This window comes from Lactuca sativa, chromosome 2, assembly GCF_002870075.4.
Source record: "Lactuca sativa cultivar Salinas chromosome 2, Lsat_Salinas_v11, whole genome shotgun sequence".
Lineage (NCBI taxonomy): Eukaryota > Viridiplantae > Streptophyta > Magnoliopsida > Asterales > Asteraceae > Lactuca > Lactuca sativa.
The window spans coordinates 186,945,839-186,964,115 of NC_056624.2; the positions used below are offsets into that span (position 1 = coordinate 186,945,839).

The 18,277-nt window shown below is 34.4% G+C and overlaps 1 protein-coding gene across 2 annotated transcripts; it reads right to left on the reverse strand.

The window, feature by feature from the left end:
* Positions 1-6,542: 6,542 nt before the first annotated feature.
* LOC111889613 (BAG family molecular chaperone regulator 2) lies at positions 6,543-7,488 on the reverse strand. Of its 2 annotated transcripts, none has more exons than XM_023885775.3 (2): positions 7,151-7,488; positions 6,543-6,952 (listed from the first exon to the last, which is right to left on the reverse strand). In XM_023885775.3, the coding sequence occupies exons 1-2, from the start codon at positions 7,416-7,418 to the stop codon at positions 6,753-6,755; spliced, it is 468 nt and encodes a 155-aa protein (XP_023741543.1). In that variant the 5' UTR covers positions 7,419-7,488; the 3' UTR covers positions 6,543-6,752. The 2 variants fall into 2 exon arrangements, with proteins under 2 accessions (XP_023741543.1, XP_023741530.1); XM_023885762.3 differs by having other exon boundaries at positions 6,543-6,985; positions 7,151-7,481.
* Positions 7,489-18,277: the final 10,789 nt, after the last annotated feature.

The window sequence follows — 18,277 nt, forward strand, 5'->3', positions numbered from 1 at the left end:
AGAGTCAAGTTTACCTCAATCTTAGTAAACTTATTTGCAAAGTGATCAAAAAATTCCTTTTTCACCTAAGACACCTCTATTATTCAATCACCATCCACATTGACGCTCTTTAAAGAAAGTTGCCTTCTTTTTATATTTAAGGTTTCACGACAAAATTTAGAATTAACATCTCCTTCTATGGCTCATTTTATCTAAGCTTTTTGAAACACATCAACATATCTTTTTTTTCTTCCAAAATAATCTTTGCACGAACATTAATTCTTTTTTCCATGATGATATCTGAACCATTTCTATTGTTAATAATCTTGTACAACTCTTGTAATCGGGATAATAAAACGTTTTTTTACAGTCAAACGGTTTTTTTCTGCCCCGACCATTTCTTAATGTAAATCTTAAGATTTTGAAGCTTGTTTTTAAACTTAGTGGAAGGGCTTTCACCAATTTTGAAAACACATTCACTCCATGAATCACACACCAACCGATCAAATTCATCCCCAAACATCCAAGAATTAAAGAATTTAAACAGTCTACGACCATAATATTCAGAATTCAAAGACAAGAAAATCGGCTTATGGTCTGAGATAGTCAAATCCAAAGCAATGGAATCGAGGTCATGAAATATAACAGTAACTTCTTGGGACACCAAAAATTTATCTAATTTACTAAGTTTAGATCCCTTGTCACCAACTCTAGTAAAATCGGAACCTCCCATTGCCACCTCCACCAAGTCATTATCCATGATAAAATTATTAAAATTATCAATTGTAACTCTAGAGAAAATTGTCCCTAATCTTTCAAAATCCCACCGAACCACATTAAAATCTCCAAAGATGAAGTAAGCCCTTATTCATACCCATAAAACAAGATATAAAATCCCATAATTCTTTTTTCCTCCTATCTTCTTGAGATGTATACACATTCACCATAAAACATTTAAAGTTACCCTTAAAGTTAACGAAACTCCACTCCCCCTCAATAATCAAAACATTTTCTAAGCTCGTAACCTTCCTTTTTCGTAAAACAATTGGGTCCCACATAGAAATAATACCACCTCATAATCTACGTGCACTACTAGAAGTAAAATCAAAAGTAAAATTACCCTAAATACCCTTCAACCAAAACAAATCAACAAATGTTGTGTTGAGATTCTTGAATACTGACAAAATAAGCTCCAACTTTGTAACACAAATTAGAAATTCTACCACGTATCGTTTTGTTGCCAATACGATAAGCATTAATCAAAATAATATTCATTTATTAACTAATTTCACTCCCATTTGTTTATTATTGTCTCCATATTCTCGCTAACTATAGTCATTCAATATCCCAACTTAGTTCCCACTTCAATAAATCTTGAAATTGCCTCCACTATAATCTCCTCATTAACACCTTTGCTTTTTAGATCATTTTTTCATCCCATTTCGACTTTTAGAATTCAAAGAAGAGGAAAAAGAAGTCGACAACCCCATCTTCCCTTCATCTTTACCATCAAAATGTTCGAACCTAGGAGGTCTCGAAGAGTCTGACAAAACATCAATCGGAGACTGAGCCAGCCAATCCTTTTGAGGGTAGTCTTTAATTTGCTTTAAAACAATATTATCATCCCCTTGTTCATCACCCCATCTCGCTCTATTATTAACATGAACATTCTAATTTTCATAAGTCACCTCCTCCACGAAGCCGTCATTTAACCCAATAACTTGAATTTCATCATCCACCAATTCAGAAATAACCTATTGCTTCCCATTAGCGCAACATGACCGTTTGGATTATCTGCAATGTGGTCTAAAGCAACTCCATCTTCAAAATTATTAGTATCTTTTTCTTTATTAAAATCCATTTCTTCCTTAGATTCATCCTTATAGTCTTCCATTTCATTATTATCACAAGTTTCAATTGTAGGGATCCAATATGACTATTTATTAACAGATATTATAAATTTTTCATCTTCAATGTCAACTAATACCTTTCCTGTGATTTTGTCCCAACAATTGGTTTTTATACAAACTCTTCTAGAACTCGTTGGATTGTCTTCATCTTCATCTATAAACAAAGGTTGCCCCACAAGGAAACCACTGTTTTAAAGCCAACCTCGTCCAAGTACATAATAGTAACCAAAATACCTCAACCCAAATGACTCGAGAATAAAGAATGGAATTTTTCTTAACCGGAAGGATTTCTTTAAACAAATCTTACATCACCTTACTCTGTTTAAACTTTAGGAAAGTGCTCTGTTTTTTTTAATTCAATCCAGACCCATTATCCTCTCAAATAAGCAATATTAAGATCATGAAACCCTTCCTTGTAACATAGTTTTTAGAGCTTCTCAACAACATTAATATCACATACCTTATCAACAACGAGAGAAGATGTATCGGAGATCATGAGCATGTATGAAACTCCAAGCTTTAACTGTTTTAATTTCAAGAGTTCGTTGTTATAGGAAGACTTATCCTTTTTTTATTCACAATAACTGATGAAAATGTTTTTTTATCTTCCTCCTTTCTCCAAATTCTTCTCAGTAAAAAGGTAATTGTTTATTTTGTGGAGCAGATTAGCTAGTAATCAGACATTTTCTTTCATCTTGTTAATATCAACCCTTCCTCTTTCTTCTTGACTGTTGAATCGAGCCCAGGAAGCAAAAAGATGGTGATTCCCAATACAAATTATGTTCAAATCTTCAACTATATTAATGTGGTCTTTGGATTTCAAAAACGAACGAATGCAAACCTTTTACTCAATTTCAAAAGCTTCATTGCGATGTAGACATCACCGACTGATCCGTTTCGTTCACATAAGTTCCACAAATCCTTGGACGTAATAGATTTAGGGAAATTCGTAATGAATACGTTCATAGTAATCACTTCCAGTTTTTTGGAATTCTCATTCAAATTGCTCTTCTTATTTGTTCTTGTGTGAGGATTCTCTATAAGAATTTGATGTTCCCCTATTCTCCAACTAGACGTGTTGATTAAAAAGCATTTATATATAAAGATATAAATATTAAGTGATTTTGTAAAGAACATTTTAAAAGTAAAATTTCAAAATAAATGCAAACAAAATGATTAATAAATAAATAATCCAATTTATACTAATAAATCAAATTAGTTAAGAAATAATTATATTTTGGCTATATAACCTATTTTTAGTTTTATCAATGAAAAAACAAAGTTTGATTATTTCCATATGTAAACCATTTTTACATGACAATGAACTTTAAAAGAACATGTCAATTTTAAATAACGAAACATATTAAAATTTAAAAATGTATGAAAATAAATTAATGACATATTAATTAATTTTTATAATCTAAAAATTAGAATAGTTAATTAAAAAAATCAAAAATTATCAAAAATAAAAATTAATTTTTAAAAATTAACCATATATGTATTAAAATACAAGAGAATGTAGAAGTTGGTAGAAATAATTTTTATTTATCATGCTACATCTTGGATTTCAACTAGGCCTAAACTGGACTTGGGCTAACAACGGGCCGATCAGACGGAATGTTGACTAATCTTGTTAGGCTATCGATCAGGCATGGCCGAAAAAATATGTTGCTCCGAACAAAAAAAAAAAAAAAAAAAAAAAAAGGTTGTCGATGTGTTTAACTTCTGTTATCCACTTTCTATTGGACAGATCCATTCTAATAATTATTTTATAGATCTATTATTTCTTCTTAATTGTACTATAAAAATAAAACCTGTAAAGCAAATCATATTGAAAACCAGTTTTACCTACCATTCAACAAAATAAGAGAGCGTTCACAAAGTCCCCACACTCGAAAGTGGGAAACATATGGTCTTTTATTTCTCAATTGAGGTTGTACGAAAGGACCTCATCATTCTTCACAAGAAATTGCTTTAAAAGGAAGTCATTCTTTGTTTTCCATAAATGAGTATCTCTCATACACATATTATTAATCATCAATACAGTGTTGACTGTTATCATATTATTAAATAGATATAAAGAAAAAATAGTTACACTTATTTGATCAATTATTATATTTTTGAATGTTAAAAACAAATAAGATACCTACAACACATGAATTACTTTACATAAAAGATTGAAAAAAGAAATAATATTGTATCGAAAAATTTAATCGGAAAATCTTCATTAAAGTCCCAATATTTTAGGTCAGTTTACGGTTTAATCCCAAATTAAATTTTGTTTACAAAAAATGACAGAATACCAGCTAAAACTTCGGAATAACCCTCTGTGGCCGATTTCGCAGACTTAGCCAATATTCCGGCTTTTTCGTTAATTCGTCAAAATATTGGGATTTTTTCGTTAATTCGGCTAAACTTCAGAATAACCCTTTTATCAATATATTAAAAATGGTTTGTTTTTCAATGAGTGTATTTTGTTTATTTCTTTTTATATAAGGTTATATATTCAGTTTTAAAGTCACGAAATTTAAAAAAGTATCTATACAATGCAAAAAAACTAACAAACTTTATAAAGTTGTCTGAAAAGCTTTATAGGAAGATAGAGTATTCCATGATTGCAAAATGAGATTCATACAAAATTAGTGTATGTTTTCTTTTGATTTCACGATTAGTCTAAGTATTGGGATAACCACAAATCATATGTAATAATACAAATCGTGTATACTTAAATCTATGGGATATTCTTTCTCGTTAATACTCATTTTCTGTTGAATCATGTACTTCAACATGCTCATGTTAAACTTGTACCTCAATTTGTCAATGATAAAAGCAATGTAACAACTAGTCTTGCCTTGGATAGACCACAAAGCACATATTTGTTTGAACTTTGATACCCTCATTTCACACACGCACACACTTTCCAGATCATAAACTTTTATGTGTGTGTGCACATAAAAAAGAAAGACAGAGATCTATCTGAGGGGTGTGTGTATGTATCCCTTATCGCATACTTCCCAATTCTGCAATAGATAGAAAGAAACAGAGAAAGAAAGAGGGCATATGGATTAAGGTTTTAAATAACCAATAAAATGAAGAAGAAAATAAGTATTAACAATAAAGGTTATCTTATAGATTTAAGTATACCTAATTAGTATTATTACGTATGTTTTGTGGTTATCCCAGTACTTAGACCAATGTTGAAATCAATATATATATATATATATATATATATATATATATATATACACACACACAATAATTTTGTATGCATTTCATCTTGCAATCATGGAGCACTCTATCTTCGATAAAGCTTTTTAGACAAGTTTATGAAGTTTTTTAGTTTTTTGGATTGTATAGATACCTTTTTCTAAATTTCATCACTTCAAAACTGAATATACAATGTTGTATAAAAAAATGAAAAAAATACACTGGTTGAATAAACAAATCATTTTTAATATATTGATAAAAAGGGTTATTACGAAGTTTTAGCCGAATTAACGAAAAAGTCTCAATATTTTAACGAATTAACGAAAAAAACCGGAATACCGGCTAAATCTGCGAAACCGGCCACAGAGGGTTATTTTGAAGTTTTAGCCGTTATTCTATCATTTTTTTGTAAATAAAATTTAATTTAGGATTAAACCGTAAACTGACCTAAAATATTAAGACTTTTTTGGAGATTTTTCAATTTAATTTATAAAGAATATTATAATAGACGTAATATTGTTATGACCATGTTTGACAAAAACTAATTGGTAGGTAAAAAATTGTAGCTTTTATTTTTATAAAGTTGTTTGGAAAAAATATTTAATTTTAAAGGTGCAAAATTAAATAAAAATCTTAAGTTAGTAGTTTTTGTATTATTAGTTTTTTGTTTAAAATTATAAAAGTTAAGGTCTCCTTCCTTAAATTTTTCCAAACTTTTTCTTAAAAGCTGTCAAATGCTTCGAACACTTCCTATATTTACAACATGGTCAAACTATGAAAAATGAAATCTTAATCCCAGGAAACATAATCTTTTGAGGGTTTTTGTTATAAATTTTTAATCAAATATTAGACCCTGGTTAATTAAAATCAAAATTGATATATTGATATTCATGTCATTTATTTAGCTATAAGCTATTATATATAAATTAAAAAATTTATTTCTTGAAACAAAATTTACTTAAAAATACTTATTTTTGTATATAATTTGCCCCTTTAAACATTAAAGTGTTTTCGCTGTAATTGTGGGCCATTTTGAACTTTAGATGAAGCATGCGTAAGAGTCTTTATGTAATTAGTACAAACTCAACTTGGAACTACTCAAAAGTGTATTCATTTTCAAGAATCCTTAATTCATTTCCAAGATTTCTTGGCCTATGGGTGCACGCTTGACTTTATTTTACGACTTCGTGTATTTTGTAATATAGACTTTTGTTATAAATAATATTTATATTTGTTAAATAATATAAAACAATAGAAAATTTATGGAACAACTGGTTGTTGATTGTTAAAGCATCGTACATGCGGTTCCTTAACAGAAAAGCTAATGAAAATCGTTTGAATATGACTTTGATATGTTTAAGGTTTGCAACCTCGAGATTTCTTAAAATTTTGCCCATAACAACCTTTTATGTTGAAGTCTTTGTTGTGATCAATTTCTTCGTAACATTATAGATTTTTAGATAGATTTAATTAAAACAAAAAAATTATAACACAACAAACTTTAGGCTAAGTTTAGGTTGACCAAACGAAATAAAAACAACATCGATCAACATAACATCAAGATGATCACTACCCTTTTAAGATTGCTAAAATAAAGTAGATCCATAGTGAAATTAGTTTTTTTTTCTTTCTTTCTTGATGGATTAGTGTTATCACTTATACACTAATTGCATGATTAGAAGCGTCAATGTCATTTGTTGTAGGTAATGATCCATGTAGTAATTTCCTCTCTTTCATGGCTGGATCTTCCAACACTACAACCTTGTCCTTGTCTCTAACCCCAACCATGTGTAGGTGTTCAACATCCTCTCGCTCCTTCCCTTTAAACAACACCCTTTGCTCCTTTGGTGCCATGCCTGTCACCATTGATAACAGCCTTTTCATTTCTCCTATTGCAAAAAGAAATAAGATCATTTGAGTATATATATAGCATTATACTAAAAGGGTATTGGAAGATCTTGTTTCTAACTCTCTTTATTAAATCGTTGTTTATACATTAAGTAAAAAAAGAAACACCTTTAAGATCATGATACTATTTTTGGAGCCTAACTTACCAAAAGTTGAAGTTGCTTGGATAGATATATCATGCCATTGTGAACAAGTTGCGACTCTAACCATAATAACTCCTTTTTCAACATTTTGGCCTGCGATTTCTCTCTTTTGAACAAGCATACCACCAGGCCGCAATTCCCATTTGATTTCTCTGGCGATGGTTGCACCACACTCCTTGTTGTCACCGCTGCCGCCACCACCTCCACCACCACAACCACCACGTAGCTTGGAAAGGCTCGTTTGGAATCTCTTTGATCTCAATTTCATCATCTTTGGTAACTTCTTCTGTTAAAGGTCTTTTCTTTCCGGTATAGAGACAAGGAGCAATAGAGTTGGAGTTGTTTATATAGTACCCTAGAGAACGGGGTTTATAGTTGGAGCCATGTATAAGGGCAGAAAGGTAAATGTACCTTTTTTTATGTACTACAAGTCAATAGGATACCAAAAGTTGTTAATCGAGTTTTATACTTTTATACGATAACAGCCGATATTTTTCTACTCATACACATAATAAAAGTATTGCTCTCATACAAAATATAATTAAAGCTCAGGTAAACAAAACTGTCATGTATGTTAATATTTAATTTATTATAAATGTTTACAAAAATATGTTATTATCCATCAAATATAAAAATAACTTGCAACAAATTATAAAACCCATCTTTCAATCTTGACATCATTTTCTACATCAAAAATGGTTCCGGATCTATTACATTATTATTACAAAAAGATTGTTCCAATTAATTTATTTTAGATTGTTAGAAACACACCTTCATTAATTAGTTTTTACGACTTACTTGTTATATTATTAAAATAAATACTTTGTTAAATTAAAAATTATATCTGTAACACATTTAATCAAATATCACTCTATTTATAGAAATATAAGACATATTACATGTTTATGTATTGCAATAGCTTTCCTATAAATGGTTAATTAAAGCATTATGTATATTAAAGTGAGTTGGTCTATCTTTGCTGCATTCGTACCGAACAAATAAGATATTTGAACCAACTTTCTTCATAAATCATCATTTCGACCTTTATCGGTAGCATTTCTCTTGTAATTTCAATTGGTGCATCAAAATTACATTCATAATTGATTGTCACGTTATGTAAAATTACAGATATCATTATTATCATAATTTAGTATATATTTTTTCCAAAAATGAAACGACCACATTACAATTACAAAACATGCATGGAGAACTAAGAAGGCGCATTGCAATCCTTTTAGACATTCTTCTTGTTGCATAGCAAAATATTTCTCTTTTGGACTGACACATGGGTCTAGTTGAGGCGGTTAAGGAAATAGTACAATAATGTGATTGTTAGGAAGTAAAGCGGATAACTAGCAAAACCAAAAGCACACATGACACAATATTTACGTGGTTTGGTCAAGGTGACCTACGTCCACGGACAGGAGGAGAGTATTCTTTATTTCAGAGTTCTCAAAAAGAGGTTACAAGTACAATTTTCACAGAGATTCGTCTAACACTCTAAAATTGAAGATACAAAATGACCTAGCATGCATCCCTATTTATTCTTGAGGGATCAGACCTTAAACCCTAATAGATCAAGCTTATTGGCCCATAGTCCCATGAATGGTGACAACCAATCATATTCCGCCATACAACATTATCTAGAACATTCTTCCATGTCATACAACCTATGAGCATCAGCAACACACATGATGTACCACCTTGACCATATTGGAGCAACATGATGCACAAGTGGCGTATCACGAACACTAATGGTCCAACATCCATCATGGTAGCACAACATGGTGTATTTCTTGATCATGATTATCATCAAAGCATATGTGGATCAACATGGCACAACAAGGGAATCAAGATGACGCATCATGTATCAAGACAATCCATGATGGAGCAACATCTCCTCCATTACACAACTTCCCTTCTTGATGAAGCAACATCATATTTATGGCTCAACATCTCCTTGGCACAACTTCATATATGATGGCGCATCATGCTATCATTTGGCGAAAATCCCCAAGGATGGCGCAACTTCCTTCTACATGGCGCAACATGATGTTCCATGTTACTCCATGTCGCTCCAAGTGCTCCAAGTTGCTACATGTTGCTCCAAGCCATTCTAAATTGCTCCAAACCACTCCAAGTTGCTCCAAACCTCCTTTTGGAAGATTTGTTCCTTTGTCACTTGATCTGTTCCTTTGTTTGACGCTCCAAAGCCATCTCAAATGATCCGTTACTTTGTCACTTGCTCCATGAACCTTAAGTGCTCCATTAAGATCTAAGTGCTCCAAATGCTCTATGAGAATGCTCTAGATGCTCGAGTCACATTTAACAATCTCCACCTTGACTTAAGCATCCTATAAACTCCACCTCACACAAAAATATCCTCTCCCTTCCTGCTTTCAATACCCGAAGGTGCTTACCTCCTGCGAACATCAACCAAGTACAAGCAAAGCTTGAACTTCTTTATAGGCAAAGACTTTGTTAACATGCCTGCTGGATTTACCTTGGTATCAATCTTCAGAATTGAGAACCATGTTTGTTTCCAAAATATCACGAATAAAATTCAATCGGACATCAATCTACTTCGTCTTCTCATGATACATAGGATTCTTTGCAAGATTCAACGCGCTCTGACTATCACAATACAATACCGACTTCTCCACCTTCAGACCAAGACTTTGAATAAGCCTATGTAACCATATATATCCTCCTTTATTCCTTTCGTCATAGACATTTCCTCGGACTCAATTGTAGATAAAGCAACGGTATCTTGTAACATTGACTTCTAACTGATGGCACATTCGAACAAAGTGAAAATATAACATGTATGTGACATGCGATTCAACAAATCACCTTCATGATCAGAGTCAACATATCCAACAAAGTCTACCATCGTATTAGCTCCATACACTAAGTAAACATTTTTCGTTCCCTTCAAGTATCACATTATCTACTTGACAGCTTCCCAATGAGAGTTCCTTGGATTACTCATAAACCTGTTTACCACATACCACACTAACTGTAACGCCCGTGTTTCGAGTCTAAGCATGGATGCGCTGATGTAATAGTTATGGTCAACAAATATACCTCATTTTGAAGTGATAAAAAGGAATTATTCGAATATTATGTGAATTATATGTGCTTTATGCTTGTTTATTATGATATAATAAATCAAGAATGAAAATAAGCGCCAAAAATAAAAATAAATATCTATGAAGAAAGTTGTAGTGGTCGTGACAAGGATTCTGGGGATATAAAGAACGCCGATATCCGAGTTATAATGAAGAAGTTATGGCTTGTCGAAGTTTCACGACAGAACCGGCACGACACTGCGTGACGTAAATAGTGAATTTACGATAGAGGAATTTTAACCTTATTTATCTAAACGAAAGTCATAACATATGTTAAATCGAGAGCGTGCATGAAAAAAACGCCAAAATATGACTTCATATGAGGGAGTTACGATTTTTCTAAGTTTCGGCTTAACAGTATGCAGCCCGGAGTTCGAATATTAGACCGAGTGATTTCTAGCCGACACAACCTAAACAAGAATCGAATATATTGTTAATAGTAGCGCAATGGTAAAAAGACAGACGAAAACGGACGTCGGATGAAGAAGTTATGAATTTTTAACGGACTTTTCATATCCCGGCCTGTTAAAAATATAACTTTAAAAATAGAGTCAAAGCTAGCCAACAGAGTCTAAACGAAAGTTGTAGAGTACGTCTCTATCTACGCGTGGAAATAAAGAATGTCAAAAACGGAGCTCGTATGCAAAAGTCATGAATTTTAGAAGACGAAAAAGCAAATTGCAAGACTGATTGCGAGGCCACGCCCTGCGTAGCCTTCGAACGCCTCACATACCAAGTACGCCCCGCGTACACCGAAGGTACGCTCAGCGGTCTTCCTATGCGCGGTTCGAAGTAAGCCACGTCGTTCCATCCGGAGGTTAACACGCTGTCGTACGAACGCCCAGCGTTCGAGGCTACGCCATGCGTAATGAGGTACGCCCAACGTACCCTCGCATGAACACACAGCGTAGGCTTCGGCCTCGGCCTATAAATAAGATGTGAGGGATGTCCGAAAATTCACACCTCTCCTTACTTCTTTCTCTTACTACTCCCTCTAGCCTCCCCCCCCCCCCCACCCCCCACAAGCCTAGGGTACCCCCTGGCACTAGAAGGAAGCCCCGAAGCGCCCGCATGGCCCAAGAAAAAAGCGTTTTTCGGTTTGGAAACTCTGCCCTCGCAGAGCCCGGTTTTCAAGCAAACCTCTTGGTTTCGTCAAAGAAGAATTTTAAGAAGCGAAGTTGTGACATCCCCATTTTCACTGCCAGAAAAGACTGATTTTGGTTATACTTTATAAAAATCAGAGTACTTCTTTTAATAAAAATGTTGCGGAATTTGTTCCTAGAAAATCATGATAAATACGTTATCAAAGAATTTTCGAAGAAATGTAGTTTTATTCATTTAAAACATTTGGAAAGTCATCGTCAATACAGAAACATAAGCATAAACAGAACCTACATTCATTTACACTAGTGATCTACATCTCTTTTAAATCTCTCAGTGCAAAGTAGCTTCGTATAGACACATGTGATACAAATAAGCCGGAGTGGGTCAGGTTGGGAAACCTAGTGATTACATAGGGTTTTCAACCCACAATAATATAATTATTATATTTAAACATCAAACAATCAACCCGATTACCCATCCCCATTATCTTCTTTAATATTCCTTAAAGAATTATCTTAAGGGTCATCTCCTATATCATATTTACCTCACATTTCCTTATATGCTCCTTCCTAAGGCATGAATACATAGTTACAACGTCGCCTGAACTCGTAATTCATAGTAAGGGTTAGAGTATCATCACATGAATATATAGTCACAACATCACCTGGACTCGTAATTCATCACCTACAGGTTATAACTCTGCTGGTGTTTCCACGGGTTGTCTAGAATAATTCGTGGTCGCCATCTAGGGGTAAGCATGGTGCGGTTTGGTGCGTTTTTTTGCTAAAACCGAACCGAAAACCGCAACTTCGGTTTTTTGAAATTTAGAAACCATACCATTCGATTTTATGCGGTTCGGTTTTTGCGGTTTTTCATTGCGGTTTTTTGCGGTTCGGTTTTTTTTTGCGGTTCTTTTCCTGTTTTGCCTTTTTACTAAAACTCAAGTAACTCAGCGAGTTACTTTGACTCAAATGAGGAGTGGTAATCATTTATTGGAGATAAATCCATACCACAACCTATTGGTTTGAAATCAAATTACTTAACACTCATTCAACATGTTTCTAATGCTTCAATATAATGCGAATTTAATATAATATTTGTTTCACAAGTACATACGATAATATCAATTAATGTATTCATAAAAATGATACTATATCACTAGTACTCTTCATATTTAAATGTTAAAAAAATGCCATAAACATTATTTGTTATTATAAATACCACTGAATGTATGCTTAAAAATATACAATCATCCTCCGATAGATAAGATAGATATTTACATTTATAGAAATTTTAATTGTCATAAGTTCTTGGTTCTTACAAATACCAACACTTAATATATATATATATATATATATATATATATATATATATATATATATATATATATATATATATTTATATATATATATATATATATATATATATATGTGGTGCGGTTCGATTTTTTGCGGTTTTTGCGAGACTAGAAACCGCACCGCACCGAGTATTTTCAGTTTTTGCAAAACTAAAAACCGCACCATCGGTTTTCATTTCGGTTTTGGTTTTTTCGGTTTTTCGGTTTTGGTTTATGCGGTTTTTTTGGTTTGCGGTTCGGTTTTTGCTCACCCCTATCGCCATCTATACTCTAGTAGATGACTACATCTCCAAATTGTCGGACAAGTTTATAGTATCTTTCATCCTACATCACTGCTTCATCATCACCTAATTATCATCACCTATCTCTAATCATTTTATTTCATCACACACCAACTATTTCATCTACCCATGTTTTATCCCAACATATTTGTAGATATAAAATAAATATATATTTAAATCGTTTAAAACATGTATAAAATCATTCATCCATCATAGACAGCAAGTATTCAGATAAGATGCACACATAACACGTAATTTATATCAAATACTTCATATCTATGTGTAAGATGAAAGGGACCATGCACTCACTTGAAAAGGTGGTGATTTCGAACCCAAACAGCGGTTCACTTCTTAAAAATAATTTCCTTCAACGAAACCTAGTATTATTACCACTAGAGTTTAGTCTATTATTCGCCGAGACTAATTAATAGTCTAGTTATTATTACTATTATATAAGCGTTAAACAATACTTATATAATCCATAATAATAGCCCAAGTACTTATTATAAGTTCCTAATAACGCTGCTATAATTAAATAAAAGCTATATTAAAAATAGCGTAGGCGTAGCTCACTTACAGCGGGTTTTATAAAAAACCGGGCTTTGCTTGGAGCAGCGTTCCCGAGCCGAAAAGCTCTTCTTCTCGGAGTCGTCGAGCACTCCGAGGCCTCAACCTCGTGCTAAGGAGGTTCCCTAGGCTTTTCTGGGGGTTTCGGGGCTAGAGAGAGAGTAAAGAGAAGAAAGAATGTGAAAGGTGTGAAGAAAATGAGGGTGGAAGGGGTTGTATTTATAGGGTGAAATATGGCTGAAATTGGTGCCACATGTCACCATCTAGTGGCAAGCCTTGGGGAGAAAGTCATGGCCAAGATTGTGCCACGTCACACCTTTTGCAGCAGCACCCTGCCGACTTCTAAAATCCGTAACTTGCACATACAAGCTCCGTTTTTTACGTTCTTAATATCCACGCGTAGGTAAAAATAAGATCTACAACTTTTATTTTGACTCCGTCGGCTAATTCGCGACCGATCTTAAATTTAACAGTACAAGAAGATTAGACCGTTAAATGACCGCGAAAAATTCGTAACTCCTTCATACAGACTCCGTTTTCGTCTGTCTTTTTACCGTTGAGTTCCTATTAATGAGATCTTCATCTCTAATTTAGGTCACGTAAGCCAAAAACCGCTCGAACTAAAATTCGAGTTTCGAGCCGTGCACTGCTAAGCCAAATCTTAGAAAATTCATAACTTCTTCATACGAAGTCAGATTTGGGCGTTCTTTTTTTTGTATGTTCTTGGTTTAACGTATACCAAAACTTTTGTTTATATTTCTAAGGCTAAAAATTCCTCCATCGTAATTTCACTATTTACGTCTCCCGGTGTCGTGCCGGTTTTGCCGTAAAACTTCGACGTACCATAACTTCTTCGTTATAACTCGGATTTCGGCGTTCTTTATATGTACGGAACCCTTGAGACGTATTCTACAACTTGGTTAAGATTATTTATTCTAAATAATCTTTTGTAGAAAAGTCGATTTCGACCCTTATTATCTTTAAATTGACTAGTCCGGATCTACGGGCGTTACAGAATTGTTGTTCGAATCACTCCTTATCAGGTAAGTGCTAATCACTTTCATCTTACACATAGATATGAAGTATTTTATAAATTACGTGCTATGTGTGCATATTTACTTGAGATCTGTGCTAGATGAAAGATTTAAACTTCTTTGTTTTTTAGATCTAGACTATAGATGTAATTTGTTTCCAGATCTAGGTTGTAGATGTATTTGTTTCCAGATCTGAACCTTTTTCTTCAAATTAAGGTTGTAGATGTATTTTGTCTCTAGATCTGAAACTTTTTCTTCTGATCTAGGCTGTAGATGTAGTTGTTTCCAGATTTGAACATTTTTCTTCTGATCAAGGTTGTAGATGTATTTTGTTTCCGGATCTGAACCTTTTCTTCATACCTAAAACTATATATGCTTTTTATATATACAAATATGTTGGGTAGAACATGGGTAGATAAATGATGAGGTATGAAAGATGATATAGATGGATGTTGGTAGCTGCACCACAACCTATAGATGCTTTTGAAACGCGGTGAACTCTAAACATCCTAGCAGATGCGCCTATAGGATAATATCGGCAGTTGCGCCTAATAGAGAACATCATAACCTTGGCAGCTGCGCCTAATAGATGATATTGGCAGCTGCACCAAGTTGAGAACAACACAACCCTGGCAGTCGCGCCTAAAGGATAATATTGGCAGCTGTGTCTAATAGATGGCATTAGCAATAATGGACTTCGTGCGTATTCCCTAGGATAAACCTTAGGAATGAATGAATGAAGGATAACTGATTCTTAGGGTAGATCCTTAAGAATAAAGAAGATAATGGCGATGGGTGATTGGGTTGATTGTTTGATGATTAAACTTAATAATTATATTATTTTGGGTTGAAAACCCTATGTACCCACCAAGTTTCCCAACCTGACCCACTCAGTTTATTTGTATCACAGGTGTCGATATAAAGCTACACTACACTGAGAGATTAAAGAGATGTAGATCACTAGTGTAAATGAATGTAAGTTCTATTTATGCTTATGTTTCTGTTTTGACGTTGACATCCTAAAGTTTTAAAAAGAATAGAATACATTTCTTAGGAAATGCTTTGATAACATATTTATCATGATTTTTTGGGAACAAAATTCTGCAACACTTTTCTTTAAAAGTATACTCTGATTTTAAAAATGAAGCATAAAAAAATCAGACTTTTATGGCCGTGAAAATGGGGATGTCACAGTTGGTATCAGAGCATTAGTTTAAGAGAACTAGGAATTTGTAGGATTTCTAGACTTAAACTTAGAATGTTAAGCGATGATTGTGAGATGAGTGTCTACCATATTTTAGACATAAGCACTAGTTTATTTTAGGAAAGATGCCTAAAATGCTTTTATGTGCTAAATTCTTTATGTTTGCCATATACGCTATTATTTGTTTGGATCTATGGTCTGTTGCCAACTAGATCTAGAAACCTTACGTGTTTAGGATTCTAAGCATTTGATTACGATATTAGAACTAGCATGTAACGTTTCGGAGTAATAAGGAGAATTTGAACGTCTATCGTAAATGAAGATCTAAATGCACCACCTTTGGTGTATATATCAACATGGTGAGAACCCAAAGTAGACTCGAAAACGCAAATGGGGACAAAAACCAGCAGCCTCGTCCCCAAGGGATAGAGAAAGTGCCAATAGTAGAAGCTGCACCAGAGCCAATCACTATGGCTAGAGTACAATCCATGATACAAGCTATGATGGCTGAATAGAGGGAAGAAATGAGGAAACTATTGCTGAATAACAGGGATGAACCTTCGATGCTTATTGAACAACCAGAACTAAATGACGGACAGTTAGAGGAAGGGAATTACTACCGCATTGTCAGTCAAGTTGAACCCCGAGTGGCAAGAAGGAATGAACCAAAGAGGGGAATCAACAGAAATGGATGTATGTATAAGAACTTCTTGGGTTCCAAACCACTGAGTTTTTCCGGAAGTCCAAAGCCAGTAGAGATTATGGATTGGATCTCCGAAATGGAGATGGTATTTGAAAGCTGCAACTGTAGCGATAAGCAGAAAACCGTCTTTGGGGTCAGACAACTGAAGACCGGAGTTTTAGGCTGGTGGAAATTATTAGCAGATACGATAACACAAGGAGAATCTATGAAGATGTATTGGGAATCATTCATCAAGCAGTTGAAAATGCATTACTGCTCCGAAATAGATCTAAAAAATGAGTTCCAGAACTTGAAGAAGGGGAGAATGATCATTGATGACTATGCTACTGCATTCACCGATAAGATGAAGTTATTTCCATACCTAGTGCCGACTGAACTCGCCAAGATAGAGAAATTTGCTAACGGATTACCATCAGACTATAGCCCAACAGTGAAAATGGCAAGCACGTTGAAGGCAGTTGTTAGAGTAGCCAAGAATGTTGAGACCCTGTTAAGAGAAAAGGGTCTGGATGGAACTGAAGTCGTTGAGAAAAGGAGGTTCGATGGGTACTCAAGGTCCAACGAGAAGAGAAAATTCTCGAAGTCAAGTTCGAAGAAGTTCGAAGGAGGAAAAGGTGAAATGACATGGTGCGATAAGTGCAAGAAGAAACACTCTGGAAAATGTGGCGATGAGGTGACATGTTTCTGTTGGATTAGTGTCTAAGCCCGTAACTATATTTGGTATGTACTTGAGCCGGTTGTGCATGGTCCTTTTGGGTTACCTTCACCAAAGCTGAAATCCGAGTTATAGCGAAGAAGTTATGAACCGTCGAAGTTTCGCGATAGAACCGACACGACGCTGAATGACGTAAAAAGTGAATTTATGTTAGAGCGATATTTAGCCTTAGCGACTTAAAAGAAATTCGTAGAGTTCGTTAAACCGTGAGCGTGCATAAAAATAACGTCCAAATCTGACTTCGTATGAGGAAGTTATGATTTTTCTAAGTTTCGACTTAGCGGTATGCAGCCCGAATACTCGATTTGTGATCAAGCGGTTTTTAGCCGAAACAATGAAGATCTTGTCATTAGTAGTGCAACGATAAAAAGACAGACGAAAACGGACGTCGGATGAAGAAGTTATGAATTTATAACGAAGTTTTCCTGTCCCGACCTACTAAAAATTAATAATAAAAATGAATTCAAAATTACCCGACAGAGTCTAAACGAATGTTGTAGAGCGTAATCTCACCTACGGGTGGATATAACGAACGTCGAAAACGGAGTTCGTATGAAGAAGGTATGAATTTCCGAAGTTTTTAAATGATTAATATTTATTAGTTAATCTTTAATTCGGATGTATATCCGAAGGAGTCATTGATCTTATCCGAAGTACGCCTAGCGTACAGGCGTACGCCCGGTGTACCCCGGTGCATGAACCCCTCGGACTCAAGTGCCTCGCATACGTAAGCGATGATGTTTTTTGGCACTACGCCCCGCGTAGCTAAGCATTACGCCCAACGTAATGCGAGGGTTCAGCCCTATAAATACCTTGCGAGGGCAGCCGACTTTCTTGCTCATTTTCTCTTCTCTCTCTCCCGTTTTACATCGTTTTTCGTTCAAGAAATATCCCAAAGCCCCGATATCAATCCCGAGACCCGAAGCAAGTCTCGAAGCCCCGAAGATCCTGAGAAGTGCGATTCCCGAGCCGAAGCTCTGCCCGCGAGAAGCCAATTTCTGTGAAGATCTTCCAGATTTGCCGCAGAATACTAC

Bases quoted from the DNA above. Each gene is read 5' to 3' on its own strand.
- LOC111889613 (XM_023885762.3), bottom strand. From the start codon at position 7,418: ATGATGAAATTGAGATCAAAGAGATTCCAAACGAGCCTTTCCAAGCTA. The intron at 6,986-7,150 runs GTAAGTTAGGCT...TTTTTGCAATAG, and splicing joins CCAAGCAACTTCAACTTTTG to GAGAAATGAAAAGGCTGTTA.